The sequence below is a fragment of the Engystomops pustulosus genome, chromosome 1 (genome assembly GCF_040894005.1).
Source record: "Engystomops pustulosus chromosome 1, aEngPut4.maternal, whole genome shotgun sequence".
In the NCBI taxonomy this organism is placed as follows: domain Eukaryota; kingdom Metazoa; phylum Chordata; class Amphibia; order Anura; family Leptodactylidae; genus Engystomops; species Engystomops pustulosus.
In genome coordinates this window covers 244,224,445-244,252,267 of record NC_092411.1, presented here as the reverse complement: position 1 = coordinate 244,252,267, position 27,823 = coordinate 244,224,445, and the positions used below count along the sequence as shown (strand labels likewise).

Below are 27,823 nucleotides of genomic sequence, written 5' to 3'. Positions count from 1 at the left end.
TTCTTATATTTGTTATTTGCTTTCTTCCTTCTAAAATCAACTTTTAGAATTATGCTAATGAGGCAGATAGGCTCTGGGGTATTTAGCAGAGCCCCTCTGATTTGTAGATTCACGGGCTGTCTGTGTGCAAGGAGCATCTCCCACTTCCAATGTGTGCTGTAACATCAGGGAGAGGGTGAGACAGTGTAACAGCCTGTGAAGCTACGCCATTGAGTGGCTCTGGTAACACCTCTAGGAGTTCTTCAAGTTCATTAGCATAATTATAAACACCTCCTGAGATCAACCATGGATAACAAATATAAGAAGATTACCACTAGCTCAGTGTCTTGATCTATGAGTAAGTGTCCATGGTTGTCCACGCTTGACTTTAATGGTAAATGCAGCCTGTGTCTCCTCATGCATTCTTCCTCTACTCCACACCATTCCTTCCCTCCTCTGTCTACTCAATGCACATGGCAGTGAGGTGGATTAAGCAAAGTTGATTTTTCTGGATGATGCCACCAAGCTGGGTGATGAAAGAAACGTGATCTATAAGCTGCTTTACAACATACTGGTAGTGGTTTATTAGGCCAATTTCTGATTACCTTTTCCCTTTTAAATGCCACCAGATGCAAAACAACATACAATCATGTGACCAGAAAGCCATTACTTTGTGTTGGTTGGGTGTAACGCGTTTTTATACGCACAAGCCTTTTTTTTTTTTTTTTTTGCGAAAAGTAAAAGTGACTCTCATTAATGCAATTATGTCCCGTAGTAATACTACAACCAATTTATAAGCATCATAAAAGGGGTTGTCAGAGACTAACTAAAAATAAACTAGGTGGCCTGCATAAAAAAATTAACTAGTACTGTACTTCATCTGGCGCTCCCTCTTTCTCGCACCACACTCTCCACATGCCGTGCCACTGTTTATTTGCAGAGGCGCGGAAGCTCCACTCTGACCAACTTCTGGCATGCCCACTTGACCACTGTCCCAGTGTTGTATCGGGGGCTGGTAAATGGTGATGAGGGAGCATGCCCGGCCAGCTGGAAGCTGGTCAGAAGGACCTGAGCAGATCCTTGTATGTCATGCCATTTTTTATTTTGAATCTTTTCTCTTTGTCGGCTTAGGGGTCCTATTCTAGTGGCAGCTATCTAGAATGACTGGAGATTAAAATATTTTACACAATGTTCCAAAGACAGTGGACTCTATAAGCGGACCCTTATAATTGGGGCCAATATTAAAAAAAATGTAAAACATTTTAATCCAGGCTCCAAATCATGGTAATGGTTAATATATCTTAGAAATGAAGTATCTGGAGTTGTCAAAACGAACAAAACCTATAGCTGATTTACCCTAATTTATCTCTTCGATGCTTGTGCTGTTTTTCGTTTTGCGCACACATGATGTGGCGTGTGATTACTGTTTTTATTGTCAAAGGCTTATAAAGCCGCTGCAGTCTCCTAGTGTAAATTATTAGACCTCTGCATGGATGCCGTAATAGAGACGGATGGTTTGTGGAGCCCTGGGGTATTCTGTATCTTGCTCTATAGGGAAACACATATCTGTGATGGTTTGCGGAATTCCAAAAGTGTTACTATCTATACGGATTAGCTGCTTTTTCTTTCCCGCTTACAGAGTAGGATGGGGATTTCAATGTCTTCTATTTCATTACATTATAACGACTATTATGGATTTATGAGGTCCAACATAATCCAACTATAGTTGCAAGCTATGACTGAAATGGCAATATTTTTTAATTACGGTACATTCCTGTTGTAAACCTGGATATAAATCAATTCTGGAACACCCTTTTAAATTTTATTTATATATTTTATTGGGGTGTTCCAGAATTTATTTATTTCTAATCTATCTTTTAATGATCAGATGCAGGTGAGTGGGGGTCCAACCAGGCAGGTGAATAGGAGTGGAAGATTCCCATATCAGATTTCTGAATGGTTCCACCTTCCCACTCAGAAAATAGTTTTCTGAAAATGTCTAAACTTTTATACACATTTATACACTCGTGCAAACACATTCATGCACTGATAAATACACTGATAAATAAATGCACTAATAAATACTGATAAATACAGATCTGTCCCAGGAACTGCTGTCCACATTTGGGAAGAAGATGGCAGGAATGAGAGTCCACTCCTCATCCCCAACATTTCTTATCTGTGCTACGGATTCATGCTGTGTACTGTGGAAGATGTGCACTATTATATACATATTATCGTGTACAATGTGCAGCATAATATGCATGTAATGGTGCACATCCTCCATTCTGTAGTGTATCATGTAAGATGGCTGGGCCCCCTTTGCAATGCCAGCCCCATGGCAGCAGCTATGGCTTCTACTACTGTAATTACTCCCCTGGGTCCAACATCATAAACCCCTCTTGATCATCACTAGGAAGTAGATGTGGGGCTTCACTTGGCACTGCTCGCACTTCACCAGCCATTTATGTCTGATCGCAGCTTGATGCCTTTGCAGTACCTCGATGCAGTACCGAGCCCAGCCACAATACTTGATTGCTGTAGTCTCTTCAAACAGCTTCAGATTTGATAAGTTAACAATCAAAAGGATATTTGAAGCAAAAACTCAATCATTAAATATTAAAGGTATATTCCAGAATTTCAATTGAGAAGCTAGAACAATACTGTGACAGAGTATGACTCCATCTCCGTCTAATATGTGATTATTTCTGTCTGATAGGTGGGGCTTAACCTTTTGTGAAACTCTTTTAATGTTTTTAGATTAATTAGTAGGGCAGCCAAAAAATTCCTTGAGCCCTAGGAGGCGTTTTGGTGCTCATTGTCTCCTGTGTTGAGTAATACTTTTCTGCATGTTGCATAGTTTAATATAATTGTTGGAGGGGAGATGACAAAAATAGCTATTCTTTCTCGTTTTGATATTTTATAAAGAAAGTCAGGGTTTGCACATTTCAGGTGTGGCTCGTATAAAGAGAGGACACTACTATGCGAACATGTGGGTCAGAATGGGCTTCCTTTTTTTATTGAGAAGTTGCATTTTTCATTGACCTTACTCTTTATGGCCCTGGACATGGGCCACACAAGATGCTGTCTCTTGGATCTTAGATCTCAATAAAATATGTGCAATTTATTTTTGACCTACGGTTATCAGAATTTAATGTGTTCTCATTTAGAAACCACACAGATAGAAGATCCACGCAAGTTATGGAGGAAAGAACAGGAGCGGATGCTAAAGGACTACCTAATGGTGGCACAAGATGCTCTAAGCACTCAGAAGGAGCTTTACCACGTGAAGGAACAGCGGTTAGCGCTTGCCCTGGATGAATATGTGAGGCTCAACGATGCCTATAAAGAAAAATCTAGTTCACGTACTAGCCGTAAGTATATAGGTTATTGTCCAAGCCAAAAGTTGTCATTTGGCAGTACATAGGTAATCTACTTTCACACTTATCCAAGCCACAGTATTCAACTTGAAACCTTTTATTTTGGACATTCCACTATTGACCTGAAATTACCACAACATATATGAACCTTTTGTAGGAAGATTTAATATCTTCATGAAAGTCAAGCATTGCTATCAATTTTGTGGTGTTACTGTTGCTACAAAGTGGATTTGCTGATACTGCTGACTCTTTACATTCTAAAAAGTAATTCAGATAAGTCAATTATTTTTGGTGAATCGGAACGATCCATTTAGCCATCTCTAGTTATGTCATCAATTCCAAGGGCGAGATTTATCAGGACTTGGTGTACAGGCCCTTAAATAATCCCAATACCTTGTGAACCGCCAGGAATTTAGATTACGATCCACTTTAATCTAAATTAAAGTGGGCGTGGAGGGGTGTGAAGGGTTTGTGGCCGGTGGTGGAGGCCCTGCCTCCAGATGTATCCCACACATTGGAGGGGCAATGCGTACATCATATGCATCGATAAATGTCTCCCCTGTAAAGCTGGTCACCTTTACAAATTGTAAGGCCATAAAAAAATTGCTATATGTTGGGAGTAGTGGGGGCAGTGTTATACACACTGAAGCTAAGCGCTAGGTAACACCCCGGAAGCCCCTCTGGCTCATTAGCATAATTTTAAAAGTTGATTTTAGAAGGAAGGGGGCCTTGGAAATAAATATAAGCAGATTACCACGGTCACGGTGCCTGGATCTATGAGTAAGTGTCCCTGGTTTATCATGCTTGATCTTGATGGTAGATTTCCTTTAAAACTTTGCCACTAACAATAGACTCGGTGGCGACCGGTATACCTGCCTATCATTGGATAAGACTACAACAAATATATCGACACAAATGGTCGTAAAAAGCCACTAGTTGAAACGATCTCTATAGTACTGGAAAAATTTAATCTTGGACTCTGAGGGAGCCGGTGCTAACTTTAATAAACACATGGTAGTGAGCATGAGTCAGCTCCTCAGTCACGAAGACTCAGATAGACAAATAGCCATCCATCATGTAACTGCTGGCTAGATGGGCACATTCCACGCTGGTGGCAGTGTGTCCTGGCATCAGTCAAATAGACTTTGGCCTGTATTCAGTTTTGCATACTATTTTTGGACATGTGGCATACTCCTGCCCTGCAGCTGCATTGTGTATGAGCACTTTTATATGTAATATCTATACACCTAGGAATCATAGTATGTTCTATATGTAGATAGTCAGAACATTGTTTTTCTATTACTAGTATTCTATTGTAGCCGTATAATCTTCTGAGTTTACTGCGATGACCTTTACCTTGTGCTGACCTCCCCCCTCTTGTACATAAACACAATTTCTCTATCTGTCTTCAATGATTTATGCAAAAATTTAGAACAGAACACCAATAATTTGTATGGTAAATTTTCTCTATTTTTGTGATTAGTGGAAGTAACCGTACTTAACCCTTATTATGTTTTATTATGACAACTTGCTTTACATGTTTACAAAGCATCTCCATTTCACTGTAATCCTAATATTTTGTTTTACAGTATTTTCAGGCTCGTCATCAAGTACGAAGTATGACCCCGATATCCTTAAAGCTGAAATCTCCACCACGAAAGTTAGGGTAAGGTTTCTACACGTTTCTATGGTTACTTTAAAAAAAAAATTTAAAATTAATCTTGTTTGCATTCATTGTGCGCTGCGCTTCTATAACACAAAGCAGAATGACTAGTTCTAAAGCAAAACACTTACATGTACAAATTGAGCCAAAAGTGACCAAATAGAGACCAAAAGATTCTTATTTACTATAGTGTGGTCACTATCATTTTACCAAGAAAAAATCCTGTGTGCAGAATATGTTCATCCGGATAATTGGACAGAATCTGCAATGAAGGTTTCCAGGGGAGATGCTGAAGGTTTGAACATAATCTCACTCATAGGTAAAATGTTCCCCATGTATAAATATATTAACGTATAAATAAACTTTTTACATAACTGCATACATGAATAGTTCCTGTGTCCTTCTTTTTCCCCTGCCTTTCTTAATTTTTTTAACCCCATAAGCATGTTTTTTCCAAATTCCATAACTTTTTAAGTTTTCTGTGTACATAGGTGTATGACAAATTTCACTTCCTAGTGATGGTATTTTAATATACCACACAGTGTACTGGGAAATTGCAAAAAAATTCCAAATCCAGTGAAACTGACAAAAATATGCATTTTTGCCATTTTCATTTTTGCCTTGTTTTTACGGCATTCACTGTGCCCTCCAAATGAGACCTCCCCTTTTATTCTTTGGGTGTGTACGAACACTGAGATACTAAATATATATAGGTTTTACATAGGTTTAAAGAGAAGCTGCTATTTAAATTAACCCACCCAAAATAAATACTTCATTAAAACTATGATTTAAAAACATTGCCCTTATCCCTGCATCCCTTATCACTAGCCTTTCTGTGGCTGCAATGTTAAAAAAAAATCAGCCAATATCATGGGGTCTGATATATGCAGTGTTCACTTTACTGCCCTGTCACATTATTGGTGAGGTCTCACTGCTAGGACATGCTGCTGTGTGGTACATAGAGAGAGAGAACTCTGTTACATCATTGGGCACTATGTTGTGTGAACAGGATGATGTAATCTAAAGTTCTGTTACGTTTACATCGTCTACCCCATGTATGTATCTGATCACATGAAATCACAGGAGCCTGCATGGAAGATGAGCAATAAAAGTCTATTGAGGCATGTTGTGGCTTCATGATTTATAGGGATGTGAGGGAAGCAATGTTTAGCTAAAAGAAGGGTGTCCATTAGTTAATAGGACTCTATAAGAACCTGTCACTATCTGTACTTGTGAAAATGTGGGGAAAGGTTCCCTCTTAACTTTAGAAATATGTAAATGAGGGTGAAGTGCTTAGAGAGACATTAGCAGTGCAGCTCAGTGTCCCAGCTAAATAACAACACCCATCACTGCACTTACACTGACCAGAGCCTTGTCTCATCCTTCCCCCTTCAGCTACATTACTCCTAGGCCCAGCAAGATGTGGAGTCCTGAGCTGCACTGACAAAGCACTTCAGACTAATTGCATATCTCTAAAGTAGCATTTGGAGGAGCATTTGGACATTAAAACAAAGGGACAGGTGGCAAGTGTGGGCATAGCCCTTCACAATATATCAGTTAGTTATTTTGGCTAGGCGAATCATGGTGATGGATTCCCTTTTATTAAAGTATATTACAAAGTTTACTATTATCACCTGATCTGTTAATTTGTTAAAAAAAAAAATGTTTGTCAAAGGTTTAGTTACTCTTTACGGCTATTTAGGTCATTGCTTTGTTCCAGTTCTTCCTTCTAGATGTCATTGCATGTCTAAAAAGATAGAAACTTATTTCCTAAATTGGTTTTTGTACTGAAATCCATGAACGATTGGAAGCTTTTTCGCCTACACCTAAGGGTGAATTCACACGACCGTTGTGGGTTGTATATATGGGGCCGTATACAAGTCTCCCATAGGCCAGCAATGGGTGTACGGCATGTTACAGTGCTGCACACGTGCGGTACCGTACCGTTCCGTGCCCGGAAAAAGATAGGACATGTCCTATCTTTTCCCTTAATACAGCGCCGTGCACCATATATCTCTATAGAGAGCAGAGGGGGCAAACAGTGCTCACCCCTCCTCCTCTCCGGTGCGCCGGCGCGTCTCCGCCATGCTACGGTACGGCGGGCACACGTTTGTTTGAATTCGCCCTAAGATAGCCGCTTGTTCCGATCACACTTTTTTGACCTTACCACCCCTAAAAACTAAAGGATCAAATGTGATACCAGACAAACATTAGACTTTGAGAATCCGAATAAAATGGGCATGTCTGGATACTGTTCATCTGATGTGTATTCTAGATTATACCACATTATCAGTGCTGACCAATTCACGCTGGAGAAGCCAGAAGTCCCGATGGGAGCAGCCCTGTCTGACCCCGCTACTGTACATAAGTAAACTAACAATCAAACTTGTGTTAATATTTCTTCACTAGGTGAAAAAACTGAAGAGGGAGCTGTCCCAAATGAAGCAGGAGCTGCTGTACAAGGAGCAGGGTTTCCAGACACTGCAGCGGTAAGATTGAATACAAATCCTTGTTCTCTTCACATCCCTCCTCCTTCTCCCTACACTTGGCATAACCTTTTACTTTAAGGACATGTAGAAAAACAAGCATGTTTTCCATAAGAAGTCATGAGATCTTCTCGCTTTTTTTTTTTTTTTGAAGTGATAATCCTTTGCTTGTGACATGACACTTATGCAGCAACAAATTGTAGCTCTGTGGACTGAGAGGGTTAGAAAATGATGAAAATAGACAATAAAACAAAGATTAGTTCAAGCTGTAACGTGTAATCCTCTGCGCATCTCCTGACATTATGACATTCGCAGTCATTTGTAGAAACGCAGAAGGGAAGATGGTGATGGTAACTTCCTACCGCTAATGATTTGCTTTTTTCATTTAGTTTGAAGTAAACCTTCTGAAATGAAAGTGTCACAGGATTTTATTCCTTCTCCTTTATGCTTTCTTGGTATCCAAAAAAGATGAATGAGGCAGTGGAGCAGGGTCTTGTAGTTACCCTGTCGGCACAAAAGTGTAAACATTTTTTTTGTTGCTGCAAAATCGTGGATTCTTAAAAATAAAAATTTTAGGTACTCCCTGTGGTAATATTCTTGGCGATAACTTTAACAATGAACCTAGTAATAAATATTAATAGAAGAATAACAAGCTTGATACTTCAAATTTTTAGAACCTCCAATAATAAATATATATGTACTGTGTATATACAATGGGGAAACGTATACATTGTCAAAGGACATCTACCACCAGGATGAAGGTTTGTAAACCAAGCACACTGACATACTGGTGCGTGCCCCATCTGGTATGATCAGCTCCTTGTTTAGCTTATTGTGCCCTGGTTTTTGTAAAAAAAAAAAAAAAAGCTGGGGGCCCCTCAGGTTCATTTGCATTATTTTTTAAAGCCCTTTCCTCTTAAAAACAAGGGCATAAGGAGCTTGAAGAAGAGCAGATCCTGCCAGAAGGGGGCACACACCTGCATGTAAGCGTGCTTGGTTTACAATCCTTCATCCTGGTGGTAGATCATGATCCTTTAACCCGTTCATGCACCAGGGCGCTGCAGGGGGTGTATGCAGAGAGCTCACGGGCTGAGCTCTCTCTATACACAGCGGGTGTCGGCTGTCCCCCCGAGACCAGTATGTCCGTGTGCTTTGCTTACAATCCTTCATCCTGGTGAAATTTACCACTCCGTTATACCTCTATTGGACCTAAATGCTGCTGGTTACCTCCCAGTTGGGTGAATACAGCTATACTTTAGGTAAAAAATAAAAGCACAAGTGTTTTTGGGGAGCTCTGTCTAATATAAACTCCCCGAAACACTTGTGGGGATGCCTCCCTGCACTACTGTATTCTCCCCGGCCTGCTATGTGCCTAGTGCCAAGGGAGCAGTTGTGGCGATGACAAGAGCTTTGGGGGTTAGTGTGAAGTCGCCAGAGATCAGGTGCACCCCAAAACACTTCTGCCTCATTTAAATAAAGATAAAAGTTAGTCTTTTCATAAACTATGTAAATAAAGTTATTCTTGTATTCAACCTGCACAGAGCTACCACATGATCCACATGTTTTATGCTGCCTACATATTATCATAAGATTATGACAACAGCCCATTAAGTCACTGTGACCTATATGTACAGACATCTTCTCTCACTGCCTCCTTGCTGTGACTTTAATAATGACTTTAGGGGTAAGAAGCTAAAGAAAACTTATGTTTAGAGGATTTTCTTTACATTGAAATGATTGTTATAATGTGTGAGTACGATATTGTCGATATGGCGCTGCATGCAGGATTGCCACCAAAGGTGAGTGCTTAGGGACCCGTGGACCATGTTTTATGTAGTGATAATCCTCTAGAGTAGACTTCTCCGCTGCATATTGCATTTAATCCTCCTAAAATAATGTCGCCCTTCCCTCTCTGTGAGCCAACCTACTGATGAATGTCTTCAATTTAATGTTTTCCGTGCAGAGGTCAGAGGAAGCCAGCAGGACTGTTTCTATGGCCTAGATTTTGGGTGTTTGATTTAGGCTCATTATAACTTTACAGCTGGTAACAAGTTAAATATATCATCACCTTTCCTGTGTTCTTCATGTCCTGCCTTTGGTGCTAGCCTACGGAAAGGCTTCTTTTGAGATTGGTCACAAAGCATCGCACGAGTCCACGCCGATGCCGTTTCATGAGATGACGTTCATTCAAAAACGACACTCATTTTATTTTCTATTGTTTGTCATGTCTAATCTTCCAGCGCTGTCCGGTAGCGTGGAAGATGCATCCTGCCTTGTAAAGGGAAATAAGCTGCTTGTTTTTTTTGGAAATCTAAACTAAACCAGAAATGGTTTCTTTTTTTTTTTCTGTCCTCTCCTTTCTGTACCTTAAGTAATCACACCTCACGCCACCGTGCCAGATTAAAGGTTAGCCAAGCAGCCTGTTATTCTATTCATAAAACAACGCCGCATTGTTTTAAATCAGCTCGCTTGCAAGCAATTTTGATAGGAATCCAAAGCATGTTTGAGAAACTGACAACATACCACAAGGAAACAATGGGCAGTTGTTAAAGAAACTCGGGCAGACTTGCCTTGTGCGGAGACATAGAAGCACATGTGAAGCTACACCCCTGAACATGTCAGTCCTCTCTACCCAGAAATAGTTCACGTGTCTTCAGATAAGTGCTAAATGGTATATGATATAACCTTTTACTACATTCCTCTTGTTAAACGTGTTTCCCAACTATAGTAAGTAACTGCTATTCTATCCACTGCTTTCCTATTACTGGGGAGTGGAATCTCTGCTGATATATCTTCCATGAATGAAGGACAATAATCTTTACAATATTTTCTTGCACATTTTTAACCGAATATCCAAAACCAAATGGAGTGACGTCATCTCCTCAACACATCATTACATTGATAAAGTGTAGGAAACATGGACGACATAGAGTACTGTTGCATTAGTTGGTGAAATGTACCACATGACCCTCAAGATCATTTTCAACATCAGCACTTTCCATACATTGGAAAATGTGGTCCTGATTTACTTTTGCCATGCTTACTAGAACTCCCTACTTATTGATTTAAACTCTATCCTTAAAGTAAATCTACCATCAAAATCCATCATAATAAACCAGGGGCACTTACCCATAGATCCAGGGTGACTGTGGTAATATTTTTATACATGGTCTCCTCCATCTAAAATCAACTTTTAAAATTATGCTGATAAGCCTGGGGGTGTTATCAGAGCCCCTTTGTAATGTAGCTCCACAGACTGTTAAGACTGTGCAGGAACACATCTACCCCCCCCCCCACCTACTCCCTTGAGTAAGTAAGTGTCCCTGTTTTATCATGCTTGATTTTGATGGTAGATTTTTTTTTTTAATGCAGCTTCTATACTTGTCCTTTAATACAGACACTACACTGATGTCTCCAGTCACTGCACTGGCTGTCCATCACATCCTAGATACAGTTAAACCAATCACCCTCATCCACAAAGCTCTGCACAGTTCTGCTCCTCCCTACTTCTCTTCTCTCATCTCACTCTCCTCACCCTACCCGTGCTGTTCGATCTGCCAACAATCTAAGATTATTCTCTTGTTAAGGCTCCTTCCACTTGAACATATGGTACACTTGGGCCTGGACCCATGCGTAGCACATGTTCGGTTTTAGAGGTGGAAGGATGAGCGGTCCTCGCCTCTCCCCTCTCCATAGGGAGGTGTGCTGCCAGGCTGTTTTTACAACAAAAAATAGAGCACGCTCTATCTCTTTCCAGTGACTGCCCAGGAAGGTGATACTAGTATGTGTGCTTGCCATACCCTGTCGTGCACAATGCACTCCTATGGCGGCTGCATGCTAGCTTCCGTTCATACACAGCTAGCATGCAGCCGCCATATACCGTCAGATTAAGGGTCTTTAATCCAAGCATCCCACTCACTTGGCCATGAATACTCCCCTGCTGCACCAGTTCTCTGGAGTGTGGTTTCCAAATTAGCCAACTCATTTTAACTTTGTTAAGGCAGAAAGAAACAGCAAATTCACATGGGAACTTGTATCACATCTACCTCAGTATTACATTGTATTCACAATTGCTTTGAGCGTTCTATATATGTCAACAAAAATAGTGTTATTTCAGTTCTCCTTTTGAAACAGAAGCAGTAACGTTAGTTACGTTCGCTGCTGTGGGAGCAACATTGGGTCCACATGCATATCTATGTTTCTAATACTATAATACATCAAAACTACACATTATTTTTTGTTTAAAAGTAAAGATCAGACCATCAAGAGAACAGATGAATAAGTTTATTTTTATTTTTCTCATAGAATTGACCAAAAAATGTCAGGAGGGCAGAGTGGTTACGAGCTTCGAGAAGCAAAGGATATCCTCTCCGAACTGAAAAGCATAAGGAAGGCGATCAGCAGCGGGGAGAAGGAGAAGCAGGACCTCATGCAGGTTAGTGGAGCCGCAGATGAAGTAAACCTACGTCTTATTGTTTCTTTGTAACACCTGCGACTCTGACAAAGATATCTGTAGTATTGATGGAGAGTTGTCAACGTAAAGCAAATTCAGTCCAAAGAGACGCTGGATATCCTTGTAATCCGCGGGAAGCGCAAGTATAGTATACTCTGCTGTCAGTACTGAGATTTCATAAAGCCTCTGCATCAGTGTAACCCATTGTATCCCAGGCTTACTGAACTGTCGTCATCACATGTGGGTTTCATGTTCTATAAATTACTTTTAAGCGTGGTAAAAGACCCACATATACAGGACATTAATACTTTTGCAAATGTATGAATAATTATTTTCCTTATAATTATGTTTAAAAGAAATCAAAATCCATAATGATAAACCAGAGGCACTTACTCGTAGATCCAGGCACATTGACTGTTGTTATCATCTTCTGTGTGTTACCCATGGCCTTCTTTCTTCTAAAATCAACTTTTATATTGATGCTAACGAGCAAGAAGGGCTCTGGGGGGTGTTACCAAAGTTCCTTCATTCCTTAGCTTTACAAGCTGCTATAATGCCCTCCCCCTGCTCCCTCAACACTACCTCCCCTCTTTCTCTGCCTGCTGCAGTCCTACACAGTAAGAGGAAGTGTTGTGCTCCTGCACACTGTAACAGCCTGTGAAGCTGCAGCACAGAGGGTCTTTCCTCATTAGCATGGTAACTTAGCATAATTGTAAAAGTTGATTTTAGAAGGAAGGAGGATATGAAAAACAAATTAAATGAAGATTTATCCACTCAGTGCCTGGATCTATGCGTAAGTGTTCCTGGTTTATCGTGAATGATGTTGATGGTGGATTTCCTTTTTAGTGCCTGTTAAAAGACCAACCACAAAAAACATGGGTATTAAAAATGCTATAGATTATTGTACAGTTACTTCTTCCTGGGCATGTATCCCTCCATATAGGAGTGTTGGCAGCTCCTGATAGAGCTTTGATGTGGTTTCTTATGCTGTACTGATGGTATAGTTTGCTCTAAACACCTTTAAGGCAGCGGCTTGATGTGCCCTTTGTATCTGTAGGACGCACTTGAGCTGTATAAGATGAAGATACTTATTACCATGTGTCGGCAGGGGCAGCGTACTTTTCGCCTGTAGAGATGAAATACCCTGTTTATTTCTCTTTGTTTTCTTTTAGTTTGTATCTTGCTTTATAGTTGTTACATGTACGTCTGCTTTGTTTTATTAGAGCCTCGCAAAGCTGAAGGAACGATTCCATCTAGAAGAAGGCAGAGGAAGATCTGAGCCAGACCTAACAACTAGCCTCACCAATTCTCACTTGTCTCTGTCCAGGCAGACGTTGGATGCTGGGTCGCAGACTGATATTTCTGGTGATGTACGTATAAATGTGCGTTATGATACAGTATAGACTGAAAATTATATAAAAAATGTAAGACCTGCGTACCTATTATTAATTCCATTGTTCTCTGAATACAGTGTTCCTTGTACATGGGTGCTCCCCATACCTGCTGGGACTGTCTCATTCACTTTACACAGGGAGCCTAGTGCCCTGAAACATATGGTATACCAGACACTTTCCAAATACAGAAATCCAATTGTACTTCCTGTCCTCAATTTGAGGTGTGGTGTACCCCAAATGCCATCCCCACTCTCATCTACAAAAAGATGGGTTAGGCCCTATTTTCTGGGGAAGTTTGTTTTTTCCCTCCAAAAATCCATATTTAAACAAATCTTTTCATGTCCTAATCTTCTGGATTATCTTCATTATTTGAATAGTGTTTTTTTTTTTTTTTTAGAATCATTGGCCCCAAATTCTTCATGTTTACTAGTGGCACTTTTTCCATACATGAGCCCCTTTTGTCCATGTAGCTGCTTGTTGCACATTTGATCTGTCACCTCCCTCTTCCCTGCAGCTGACAGGCTGTCGCAGGGCATTTCAAACTAACATAACCTCTGTAGAGTGGCACCTAGACAGTTCTGGTTACATTTTTAAGAGGAGAATCAACAGTAGGTGCCACATATATAGAGAGGTGTACTGTTAAAGTTATAGTCGGAAGTTGGAGCGAAAATTGCAGTCCTGACTGTGAATTTATCAGTTGATCTCTCTGGTTCTGTGGCATCTAGATAGACAATTCTCCTGGAATATTAAAAGGGAGAGGTCCTATTTTCTGGGAAAAAGGGCAGTATCCTTATTTTTTTACCACGGTACATGGAATGTCCCAGTGGGGCTCATAGACCAAACTGCAAATATTCTGGGGATATGACATGGAAAATGGTTCCTTTTTATCGGTCCCTCTCCCAGTATATAACTAATAGTAGTAGTCCAGAAACAAAGACCATCAGCGAACCACCGATTACATGGCCAGGAATTTATTTAAATGACAATTGTGGAACAATCTATTTCTTGTACAGCGGAAGTTGTCAGACCTTTTAATCCAGTTTTGTGATATTATAATATGTACATTGGTAAAAGGTCTGTAGTTTATCAGTTTGTATATTTGACATAGGTTAGTTATTCTAATATACAGAGTGTTTAGAAGCTGAAACTCTGTGACTCACATCATGAGTTGTAATACATTATTATTAGTGACCATTGGCCTTTATGGAAGGTCAGTATGATTGAAATACTCTGCCAGACCCTCCCCTTCACTCAGTGTTAAAATATGAATAATACTTGGGCCTGGCATTATTTTTTAATTTTTCTTGGTGAGAAAGAGAAGTGCGCTCCTGATATTGGGAGAGATGTCATTTTTCACTTCTGCGTGTCTATTCTTATTATACCGCAAACTAATATTCCATCATTTGGCTGTGATGAAATATATCCTTTATGGGTGGGGAAACCAAGTTGTTTCTCTATCCCTATTATTTTTATAACCTCTTTCAGAAACCTCTCTACTTTCCTTGACCGTGCTTCAGCACATAGCTTTTCAATAACGCTGAGCGTGTTTCCTGGGCGTATCGAGTACCGCAGTATCTCACATACGCTGAAGTCTACAGCCACAGGCGCCTTTCTCTCAAATTCTCTTACCCTCATCCCACCAGCAATCCGCTTCTGAGGAAGGTCTTTTCAACCGATTGTGGATTGCTAGTGTTTCAGTAAGAGAACATTTTTTATTTACCTGCATTGGGAGTGGCGAGTTATACATTTTATTAAAGAATGAATACAAAAGCCGTGGTGTGAATGTAGCCTTATAAAAGTTTTTCACTGAGATTCTGAAGCATAGGGGAAGGTAATTCTTATGTATTTCCCCCTTTCTTTGCTTTTCTTTCACTTACCCCTTTACTGCCTCTTCTTCTTCCCAGTAGACAAATCTATTTTCAGGTTTCTTTTATCAATGCAAACTATTTAAAAAAAAAAAAAAAAAAAAAAAAAAGTCCAGCCGCCTACAGTTCCATACACTTATTTCTATACAAATGAAGGCAAAAATGCACCTGCAAGAAATGAGCTTATTATTCAGCTGCCTCCAACTGTACGGATTACTTCTCTAAATCGCTGACCGTAGTTATTTTATACGTATATATTTTTATAAAACCTGATTCCCATTGTGCAACAAATTCACAATGAATCTTCTTCCTGTAAGTAAGGTTTTATGTAATCGAGATAAAAATGGTGGAAGACTACTTCAGCCAAGTTCTGTTGCTCAAGTAATATTACAACTTTGTGCACCGGTAGTACTTTATCTGAGCATTTCATGTGATGGAAAAGCCCATTCATCGAGGAGGGACTCGTATCAATAAGCATAATTAGGAAGCTTCTGCAAAAAGTGTTACCTCACTGAGGCCAGCATGTAATGTATGATGTGGATGAGAGCCTAGAAGAACTGTACAGGACTCCCCTACAACCTCATGGTGATCATTTTTTAATACAACTAGTTTTAACAAAAAATAATCAGATGTGCACCAACAGTTTTATGCCTTGCGTTTCAGATTCCGTTGTGCTGTGCTCCTCTTTAGTTGTAGTGCTTCAAACCGAATTGGTTTCCTGTGGATACAGATACAGTTTATAGCAGCCAGAGATTATGTACTTTAGTATTCCTGTACTACTTGGTTCACCAAACTGTTTTCCGATTTTTATTTATAAATAAAACCCACTGCACCCCACCAATGTGTGGTCTCCCTCCCATAGTGCCTGGTGAGAACAAAGATAAATCACTGTCACCATTAACTCTGTGTAGCTACTGATATAACTTGGCTTGTAACATGGGGTGTGTTTTGCATGCGGTCAGCCTTGCCTTTTTTTTTTTTTTTTTAAATAACAAAAGCAAATCAACTTTGCCAACAATCCCCTACTTGCCTTCAACTACATACAGTAATTTAGTGGGACATAGATGACCATTGCAATGGACCAATACTGCAGGGTCCACAAACCAGCCACTATTTGTTTGCCGTCCAGCCACTATAATCTCATCAGATCTGAAGACATCAAAGGGTGGAAGATTTTCTGTCCTTAATTGATCATGGAAATAAACATAAGCTTGCCAATAGCAGTTCCTACTATTCACTCTGAGATGAGAGAGGGACCTAATATTTTGGACAACATGAACTATATAGAATTTCTCTGTTCTTTATATAACCCTTATGTAACCATGACTTGCTAAGTTACATTTCTTATTTATGAGATGAGACAATACTTTACACGTCCAATACATTGCTGCATTAAGAGGTTTTTAAGACTTAGGTTAGAACATTTTATCATCTGTGTAAATGAAATTTGCTTTATTATATTTTTTTTATATTTTATTTGCAGATTGGAATAAGGAACCGAGCGAATCTGGCAGAAAAGGTCAGACTGAGCCTACAGTACGAGGAGGCTAAAAGAAGGTAACGTGCAATGGTGCTCGGGCTACTCTAACTTTTAGGCCTCATAAATAGTCTTTTGCTGTCCTCTAGTGGAGAAATCTAACTTACCTGTAAAAAGCGGTATTGACTTAGTAGACTAAAGATGCACATACTCCTTCCATTGTTTAAATTAAAGAGAAAAGACGGATGTCTATGAAAAAATTTTTTCAATGCAAATAACAATTTTATTTAATTACAGAAGACAAATGTATTTTTAAAAACATTTAAAAAACACAATTCTGTGCTGCACATGCCCCACTATCACAAATGGTAGATAAATCTGCTAAAGATATAATAGGTAAATGGAGATGCAACATCCCCCACCGGGGCCTAGCCCTTGAGGTGAGGCCTGGAGACAGCCGGGGCCCGCGGTACCGGAGTGGCTGGCGGTTGCGGCCTAAGCACGCTATTGTCACGGTGCTTGGTACGGGGGAACCGGAGGGCTGTCCTACAGCCTGGCAGGTCTCCAGCAGGGTGGTGTTGGCAAGAAATGATGAGGGAGAGGCTGCTATAGCGGATCTCCCTGGGGCAACCCCTTAATGTCCCGAGTGTGAGTCTCTGGGTGATGGACAGGGTGCCGGTGATGAAGGCAGCCGTATTAGCAGGGACCAGACGGAGACAGAAGTTGAAGAAAACAACTTACAGTTCTTTATTTGAACCGGCAGGAACCGCAGCAAACGTGCCTTTAACAGGTAGATGGAGTGCTGAGATGTGAGGTGGAGGGAGCCTCAGGAGATAGTTCACCAGCCTGGATGTAGAGGGCAGGCTGGGAGGCAGCTGTGTCCTGGTAGGAAGCTTCAGCTTGTCCTGTAGGGCTTCAGGTATCACCTTTAAAGGTAAGATGATACCCCTTTTCCTCACTACACTAACTCTAGTCTAATGCTCCACTCTTCAGAGGCAGGGGCTAGGCTCTTCCTGCTCTGGTATGGGCCAGACAGAGATTACTCACTCACTCACTCACTAGGATTCTCCTACACTGGAATCTCTCTCTTGAGAGACTTCTCTCTAAATCCTCCAGAACATTCCTGGCCAGGGGGTTTTATTACCTTCCTTTTGTCAGGTGGTGGCTGCTCCTCCAATCACATCTCAGCTTACAGAGGACAGGATGTAACACAAATCATTGGACAACAGCATCTTGCATCATACAAAATACTTAACTCCTGCCGTGCCAGGCAGGATTCACCACTGCAATACCTCTATGTCCTATCAGGACCATGTAGTGTGATGTGGGTATATGCAGGTGGGACGTATTCGCAAACACTACCTCGCCATTGCATCGGCGAGGGTGTTGCATACCCCGGGGGCAATTGAAAGAGCTGCCCTCGGCTCGACTATAGATGTTTTGGGGCACAGAGGGGGCTAAGGGCACTTCTGGGAAGTGCAGGCTATGTGAGGTGTAGGGACAAACCGCCCATGGTCCTGGAGACAGGCACCTGGGTTGGTGTCGGACTGAGACAAAAACATATAGCTGTATGACAGTTGGTCGCTGACGCCATTAAACCGAACTGTACAGTAGGAAAGGTGTGGTGTCATGTCCTGTAATCCACTCCTTGCACCAAGGCCTGTATATTTGTTGTATCAACGCTTCTTCCCTGGCGGCAATTACATAGTGTGTATATGCATTGCGTTAGCATATGCGACACGAGTACCTCCTGACTGGCATCCTTACCCATGTATGGGTGGCATCCAGGTGCTATCTCTGTAACACCCCCGGTCCCCTAAAGACCCGCAGTTTACGGACTACCCCCATGTGCAAACCTCGGTTTGAGGGATCAGGTAGCGCTCAGTGTTTTATACAAAAAGACGGTCCGACACAGCCACACTACAACCTGTAAAGCCTATGAAAGGGTTAATGCAGACTACTGGCAGATATGACAGTGTGCAAACAGATTAATTCACATTGGCTTAGGAGCCCAATGGGTACACATCTTAAAACGTTACAAACGTTATAGAGGTAGATAGGCTACTCAGGGTAGCACGATAGTAAATGTCTCTTTTCCTGCAAAGAAAAGGCATAAAAAGTGCAAGCATAATGTCCGTACCTAAAAAGGAAGGCATTAAGTGCAAAATGATAATAAATAAAGTGGCAACTTTTCCTTGGAGTTGGCAAAAGTCTCACAGAAGGTCTTTAATGACAAAGTCCATCTTCTGGGTACAGCCCTTGGTGTGGGGAAAAGTGCACTGAGAAGCAAAGGGTCTCCTCTATGTGTAGAGGGACAGAGTCCTTTGAAGAAATTCTCTGCTGTGGCAGAGGAAGGGGTGCTATCATAGCACAGGACAATGTATAATCTCTTGACTGAGATAAATAAGGGTAAGAGTCTCAGGAAAGTCTCTGGCTCTTTAGGGAAAGGACAGAAATATACATATGTACACAGTACAGTACCTGAAGTGGGCTACAGCCCTTCAGGGGTTACTCAGTTGCACCCTCGCTGGGTTCAGCAGGGACAGGATCCAAAGTCAGTAGGGAATCCTGTGCGTCCTCAGCGGGAGTAGGTGCCGGCTGGGGACACCCGGTGGCAGTAGCGGGTACTGCAGGTGCAGCGACATCCTCCGGACCTTCAGGGGGAGGAGCGCTGTCGCCCGGGGTGTCGGCTGTTCCAGCCAGGGACCACGGAGGGGTCCAGAAGGAAATAAACTGGGACCTGCGGCAGCGCCGCAGCTCCCTCCAGCTCCGGTTCTTCCGGGGCCAGGTCATCACCCCATTGGTAACCGGCAAGGGGAGATGTGGGCCTAGACGGAACCTCCGGACAAGGTTCACTAGCCGGGATGTCTTCTCCCACAGAAGAGCCGCGGGACCTGGCAATACTCCCGGCCGGGGAAACGGTGGGGGTGGCGCCCTGGATCATGCCCGGCCCATGGATGGCAATGGGACCCGTACTCACGATTACCGTGGATGGGGCATTCACCTGGGTCACCGCCCGGGGACTCGCAGCCGAGGAAGAAGAGGTGTTCGGAGATTCCGGCCACTCGTCGTCCTCATACCAGTCGTCGTACGGGAGGTAGCGGTCCTCATCGGAGTCGGGGATCCGGATCACACCAGCCGCCCAGGGTCCTCGGGGCCCCTCTTGCAGGGAGAATTCAATGCACTCGCCTGGCTTCAGGTTGTGCTGGCTCTCCGGCAGATCAGGCCTCTTGACAGACCGGCGGGGTATAAATACTTCCCGTCCGGTGTAGTCCTGGGTGGCGAAGCCATAGCCACGCTGCTTATCGAAGAACCGGACCATGCCGGTGGTGCGGTTCTTTTCCACCCAGGCTCCAGCTGTAGACCGGCCGGCCATGTAGCGTTGGGCCTCCTTCTCGCGGCGTCGCTGCTCCGAGACAGCGTCCCGGAGCTGCTGGCGGGCGGCCTCACCTCGGCCTTGAGGCTGCGGAGGTGCCGGTGCTGGGGCTCGTGGCTCCGGTGCAGGCTCGGATCTCCGTGATGGTCGGGCAGGTGCCGGAACAGGAGCAGGAGCAGCCGGAGGATCAGGAACCGTCACAGCAGGGCTAGCAGGCCGAACAGCAGGGACAGTAGGCCTCGGAGCAGGTGGCACAGCAGCAGTAGGCCCAGGCGCTGGCTCAACAGGAGTCGGGGCCTCCCCACGTGGTGCCTCCACGTGGGCCTGCGGTACCGGAATGGTAACCGGGATAGGTACGAGGAACCGCCCGGGTGGGACTTGGTACTCCGTCACCGTCTGGACATACCGCCGGGTGACGAATGCTCGGGTCAGTCCTCGATGCAGCCGGTGCCCAGCAAAGGGCCTCCGGACCGGCTGCGCAGAGACCACCACCATAGTCTCCAGCACTTCATAGAACTCAGGACGCTCCACAGGAGGGAAGGGCGGAGGACCCCACATGATGCTGTCCTCACTGTCCAAAATCCACTCGAGTTCTGGCGTTTCTCTGAGGCGGGGCAGGAAGTCCGCCTCTAGCCAGTGGGAGGAGTCCAAGTCCTTCCCGCCAAGAGCTGTGGCGGGCTCTAATTTTTCCTGCGCCACAGGAGGCGGGGTTCGCGCCATTCGCGCGTGGGTGGAGCTTGGTGCGTCATCTGGGTTTCCCGCCAGTGAAGGTTTTGGCGGGCTTGAATTATTTGCTGCGCCACAGTTTCTGAGGTAAAAATCTTCAGGCGCGGCAGCGCCGGATGTAGCAGAGCTGGTACAGTTCTTGCCGGGATTAACCTCCTGAGTGCTGGAGCGGCAGCAGTTAACACAGTTCAATCCAGAAACACACAATTACTTGGGCCTAAACCCGGATGGCAGCAGGGTTAGGCAGCACAGTCTTTTTAATAAAGGAAAGTCTTTAATGCCGGAATAAGGCACAGAAGTATCAATCCTGTTCGTGACGCCACTTGCAACATCCCCCACCGGGGCCTAGCCCTTGAGGTGAGGCCTGGAGACAGCCGGGGCCCGCGGTACCGGAGTGGCTGGCGGTTGCGGCCTAAGCACGCTATTGTCACGGTGCTTGGTACGGGGGAACCGGAGGGCTGTCCTACAGCCTGGCAGGTCTCCAGCAGGGTGGTGTTGGCAAGAAATGATGAGGGAGAGGCTGCTATAGCGGATCTCCCTGGGGCAACCCCTTAATGTCCCGAGTGTGAGTCTCTGGGTGATGGACAGGGTGCCGGTGATGAAGGCAGCCGTATTAGCAGGGACCAGACGGAGACAGAAGTTGAAGAAAACAACTTACAGTTCTTTATTTGAACCGGCAGGAACCGCAGCAAACGTGCCTTTAACAGGTAGATGGAGTGCTGAGATGTGAGTTGGAGGGAGCCTCAGGAGATAGTTCACCAGCCTGGATGTAGAGGGCAGGCTGGGAGGCAGCTGTGTCCTGGTAGGAAGCTTCAGCTTGTCCTGTAGGGCTTCAGGTATCACCTTTAAAGGTAAGATGATACCCCTTTTCCTCACTACACTAACTCTAGTCTAATGCTCCACTCTTCAGAGGCAGGGGCTAGGCTCTTCCTGCTCTGGTATGGGCCAGACAGAGATTACTCACTCACTCACTCACTAGGATTCTCCTACACTGGAATCTCTCTCTTGAGAGACTTCTCTCTAAATCCTCCAGAACATTCCTGGCCAGGGGGTTTTATTACCTTCCTTTTGTCAGGTGGTGGCTGCTCCTCCAATCACATCTCAGCTTACAGAGGACAGGATGTAACACATATCATTGGACAACAGCATCTTGCATCTTACAAAATACTTAACTCCTGCCGTGCCATGCAGGATTCACCACTGCAATACCTCTATGTCCTATCAGGACCATGTAGTGTGATGTGGGTATATGCAGGTGGGACGTATTCGCAAACACTACCTCGCCATTGCATCGGCGAGGGTGTTGCAGAGATATAGGTCATTGAGGCTAAAGTTAAAATGGACATAAGTAGAAATGAAAGACCAAGGTGAGCATCAAGCATATAGTCTATAGAAAGTCACAATTTACCTCAATGTCTAGATCCTCCAGCTTGGGGATAGAAGGGGCAAGAAACAGTCCCCATGCGTTCCGCCTGTCTGGGCAGGCTTCCTCAGGGGTAATGTGCAGAAAGGAAGTTCAGGGAATATATAGGGTACTGCTTGCCTCTGCACTTCTCTTAGAGCTTCCCTATAAGGCCCAGTTCACACCTGTGTAAGGGCTTTCTGATATACACTCCATTTTAGGAGAGCGTTGGTGAAACAAAAGGTCTTCCATTCACCTTCCATTCCCCATAGACTTCCATGTATGTTACTTTACCTTCCGTTATTTATTAGTGGGGAAAAAGATGTGGGCTGCTGTGCTATTCTGCTATAAGTAACCAATAGTGGAATGGGAACCTGCCCAAAGGATGAAGTTGGCTTAATCTGATAATCCTATTAGCTTTGGTCCATTCTGCTATCAAATCCTGACCAAATTCTGTGAAAGAAGGTTAAAAAGGAAGATGGTTAGAGGGAAGGTTGGCCACTATGACTACACTTTACCAGGGTAAAAACACAACCCTAATCGGGTCACCCATATAGTACTTACCCTGAAACAGTTTGTGTAAAGCAGCTTGGACTGACGGGTCACGTGTTTGATGGAAGTAGGACAAGCGACTTCCTGTTACAGCCATGGATATGGTAGAGGTTATGATGGAGGGGGAGGGAATACAGAAATGTCTGCACGCTCCCCTCCATCCACAGGAAGCCAGCAGGACACACAGGAAGTCATGTGACCCGTTGCTCCTGGATGCTACCAGGGTAAGTACTATATGGGTGACCCTATTGCCAACCCCTCTAAGAGGCAAAGGAATTTAAAAATAAGGTCTATGAGAAAGACCCTTATTAACCTATCAACTATTACAGGCTGTTGCAGGTGAACTGGAGCACAGGAGGAAAGGAGTATACGATGTTATTTTCAGTCGCCCCTCATCCCTATATATATATGTGTATGTATGTGTGTGTAATGTATATGTATATGTGTGTGTGTGTGTGTGTATATATAGATATAGATATATATAGATAGATATATATATATAGAGAGAGAGAGAGAGAGAGAGAGAGAGAGAGAGAGAGAGAGAGATATAAATAGTTATATATGAGAGAGATAAATAGATAGATATATATATAGAGAGAGATAAATAGATAGATATATATATAGAGAGAGATAAATAGATAGATATATATATAGAGAGAGATAAATAGATAGATATATATATAGAGAGAGAGATAAATAGATAGATATATATATATATAGAGAGAGAGATAAATAGATAGATATATATATAGAGAGAGAGATAAATAGATAGATATATATATAGAGAGAGAGATAAATAGATAGATATATATATAGAGAGAGAGATAAATAGATAGATATATATATAGAGAGAGAGATAAATAGATAGATATATAGAGAGAGAGAGATGGATGGATGGATGGAGAGAGATGGATGGATGGATGGAGAGGTGTGTGTGTGTGTGTGTGTATCCTCTTTTTTTTAATCCTAGGCCAGCCCCTTTAAATAATAGAAAATCTCCAATGTTAAAATAAAAGCCATTGCATAGAAAATCAGGACATTGCAAATGGGGAAAAATTGCATTCATTGCTGGATGTGTGCAGTGGTTTTCACTTATCAAAATAAATTGCAGCAGATCTTCGGGGGAGAGCAGATGTTATAAATATCTAGTAATACACCAGCCATCTGCAAGGCGTATGGTGTTTACCCAGTTAACAGGTTTATAATCACTGCAATCAATTTGTGTCGCACATATCTGATCAGTGGCCACAGAGCACGGATAGAATTAATAAAATGAGTGTTTCTAGTTTTACATTATGCCAAAAATGTTTATTTATAGATGTGAATGAAAATCACAAATCATTGAGAATAAATGGACACTTGCCTTTTCTCTTGTTCTTGCGGTTTCCATCTTCTGGCTTTTTCAATGATTGAGTATTTTTAAGGTATTTTTAGCTGGGTAATTGTAGTAGATGTGTCTTTTCACTGCTGTGCACTTACACTCTGCGCTGAAAGAGAATCGCCCACAAAAACTTTTTCTTTCCATTGTGTAAGCCAGCCGTACTTTGCTTAATTGTTATGTTTTCTGCCATCTTGTGCTTTTTACCAGCACGGGGTTTGCATTGTATTTTTTTTTTTTTTTTGTATCCCTGAACATTTGATAATTTTATCTACAGCTTGCATTGATTTTCTCTTAATGACTCTTTTTGCAACATTTGGAAATAGATTTTTACTTTAATGGTCTGTGTTGTGTGTTTTTATTATGTAAGCAGGACTACAGAAAGTAGTGTTTTATTAGGATATAATTTGCACAAAAACATGAAAGCTTAACTAAAAGTTTAATGTAATGAAGTACTATTACTCCAAGTACTATTATCATCTGCAGTACTGATTTATGCAATCTACTTTATTAAAGAAAGATGTTACTCCCTTGTCGTTCTTTTCTTTCGTTTTAAGCAGTTTGTAGGTCTTCAGCTAATAAAGTTTCTAATGACTAAACTCTTTACAGACACTGGATAGACTTCCCTATCTAGAGATGAATAATCAAGTGAAATTTACTCTATGTATGGAAAGTGTTAAAGGGGTTGGCCAATATCACAAAATGTTTCTGTGAAGTTGCTAGGACGGGCAGGTCATATCATGTGATTAACTGTGATCTCCTAGTAAAGTTTTTGTTAAGCCATGATCCGCTTCCTGCTGCCATTTGGAGGATGGAGGGGGTTGTGCAAGCCCCCTCCATCATAAAAACTCTGGTAGCAGGTGCATGCAAATGTGTGTGGTTATGACGGAGGGGGGTGTGCATATAGTAATTCCTGCACACCCTCTCTATCCACAGAAAGGCAGCAGGAAACAAGGTGGCGGCTGTACTTAGCAGGGGTATTATGGGTTACCCTAATAGGGTCTTGTACTTACACTGCTAAAGTTTTTTGAAAGCGGGGAACCCTTTAAATCTTTAGTCTTCTGTCCTTATGTGTGTTATCGTTGTAAGGACATAAGAATGCTTTCAGAAGCACTGCTCATTGCAGGAAAAAGAAGAAGCAGAAAAGGTTATTCAGGTTAAATTTACAATAATGTAGCCCAGAGCTGAATTCACAGTTCTCGTGCTTATTACTGGAACCAGTAGATAACTTGTTGATAGGCACATCTTTTAGTAATGTTGTATTGTTGCTACATGTCACCAAGGAAGAGCCAAATATGCATTACATTATAATTTTATGACATAACTACTGTCAAAGCAGAGATTTTGGATGGTACTAAGCCATACACATTACCTTTCTTTTCAGTATGGCTAATCTAAAGATAGAACTATCCAAGTTGGACAGCGAGGCCTGGCCAGGAGCACTGGACATAGAGAAGGAGAAACTTCTGCTAATTAATGAGAAAGAAGAACTTCTAAAAGAACTTCAGTTTGTAAGTACCCGAAAACGTACTCAAGATGAGATGGAAAGACTGGAAGCAGAGAGGAAGCGGCTAGAAGAGGACCTCTTGTCCGTCAGGAGCACTCCCAGCCGGGCACTTGCCGAGAGGTAATTTTCATTAGTTTTCTCTTCCCTAGTAGTGTATAACAGTGGACTTATTTCGCTCTTGTAAGAGACTGTTGTGGATCCCCAAATAATCGATTTGGGTAGGTTTTGTCTACATGGTTTTCATCCTATAACCCATTTAGAGGGATCTGGACTAAGGTGACAAAGCCTTTCACAATAGTTCCAGTGAAGGCTGAACTTGGTTTGTCAAGAGAAGTTCATGTGAAGAACCAGGGTCGAGGAGTGAGTGATTAGATTGTGAGCCCCTTTGGGGACAGGGACTGATTTGGCAAGCTCTGTGCAGCGTTGCGATATCTGTGTGCGCTATATAAATGAATAAATAAAGGAATAATCATATAAAGGAGTAGTCGGGGGGCATCCCAAGGTTAGGCATGCTGACCTCTCTTATTCAAGAGACTGGTTGAAGCACAGCTTCATACATGGGAATTTTTCTATTCTTGTCATAATAATAATGATCTTTATTTAGCGCTTTACAAACTATAGGGGACATAAACAAATAATTTAATAAATTACGGAGTATAAACAGTCATATGGAACAATAGGAGTGAGGGACCTGCTCGCAAGAGCTTACAATCTATGAGATGGAAGATTGGGGGATCAGAAGTGAGATACAGGGCATCATGCAGAAACATGGAGAACCTTTGCTTGATCTAGTGCACCCAGGAACCTTTACACTTGGACTCCTTTCTATGGCGGAATAAACCTGTGGACTAGGGGTGCGGATGGTATGCACACACCTATGGATGAATCTGTACATAGGTGGAAGGAAGAGCTAACTGCAAGCATTAACCCCAACATCACAAATCTCTGTGATTCAGCATAGTGTGATAATGATAGAGGCAGGACTGGTGCCAGGGCTGCGCTTATATGGGGGGGGGGGGCCCACATAAGGCTGTACATAAGGAATCCATAGGGGTGAGAGGGGCTGTATTTAATGAATCCATAGGGGGTCTTTATATAAAATAGCCATGGGGGTCCTGTTTAGTATGATAAACTAGGGAATATTTTAGGGAACAGGAGACTGTTTAAGTTTCTGAATTTTTAATGTCTCCGTGGGACTTCACTTCAAAGGGGCCCACTGAGGCTCTGTCACCCAGGGGCCTACTGAAAGCTGGAGCCGATCCTGGATAGAGGACCATACAAACTTAAAGAATTAAAGAACTGTTACAAACTTCCAGTGTCGCTGATCACTGTCTATTTCATTTAGGTTAAAAGTTCAAGAAAAAAAGAAGGAGCTGGTGAAAAAGTTGGAAGAAACAACAAAACTGGCCACTTATTTGCATTCAGAACTGAAAAGGTAGGTCAGGGAGCTGATGAAAATTTATCAGCATACCATATACTATCCAGTCTTTCCTCCTCTGCTCTCTCCTGTCCAATCTTACTAGAAGCCTGTCGTTAAGCATCAGAGAGTATCACTAAAGAAGGCCATGTGGGCATATCTGCCAGGCACATGACAAGCACTCAGCTTTGTAGTGATGTGCCAGTGTTCACAGCCTCAAATACGCTAGAATGTACATTGTGCAGTCTGAATATTTATAGCTCTATGTGTGTAAAGTTGTCAGTACATGTGCAAGTAATGGAATATTGCAAATGTAGGGTTAGCTGAAAAGGCCACACTGTGTCATGGACTTCAGCTTTAAGGAAACTAAGCATTATAATATATTAGACGTAGACTACGTGGACTTTTTGTAGTGGTATTGACAACTTCCGAATGTCCCCACTACTGAATGTGTTTCTTTAAGCCGTTTTCACACACTTCTGTTACGCTCGGGTGCAAATCGGGCATATCATATGTAAGGTATAAGGGAGTTCAGCCCTCCCCTCTCCATAGGACGTTGTGCTGCCGCTCCGTACACATGGCAAAAGATAGTGCATGCTCGTCACAGCATAGTGACATGCATGTACTTTTATGATGGGTGCATGCTAACTCCTGTTTGTACACCTTGCATACGGCCGCCATCTTTACCACTAATCCCACAGTTAGGAGGTTAAATATTATTTTAAGCTTTTCTTAAAAATCACTCGCTTACCTATAAAATATATCAAC

The 27,823-nt window shown here is 42.5% G+C and overlaps 1 protein-coding gene across 1 annotated transcript in view; it reads left to right on the top strand.

Annotated features, from left to right (window-relative positions):
- The window catches only part of WWC2 (WW and C2 domain containing 2), a 113,945-nt gene that overhangs the window by 50,759 nt on the left and 35,363 nt on the right, over positions 1-27,823 (top strand). The window contains exons 3-10 of the mRNA XM_072123366.1: positions 3,150-3,353; positions 4,949-5,025; positions 7,432-7,511; positions 11,814-11,943; positions 13,185-13,331; positions 16,704-16,777; positions 25,516-25,758; positions 26,984-27,073. Of these exons, the coding sequence (XP_071979467.1) occupies positions 3,150-3,353; positions 4,949-5,025; positions 7,432-7,511; positions 11,814-11,943; positions 13,185-13,331; positions 16,704-16,777; positions 25,516-25,758; positions 26,984-27,073 (1,045 nt within the window). The remainder of the gene's footprint in view (positions 1-3,149; positions 3,354-4,948; positions 5,026-7,431; positions 7,512-11,813; positions 11,944-13,184; positions 13,332-16,703; positions 16,778-25,515; positions 25,759-26,983; positions 27,074-27,823) is intronic.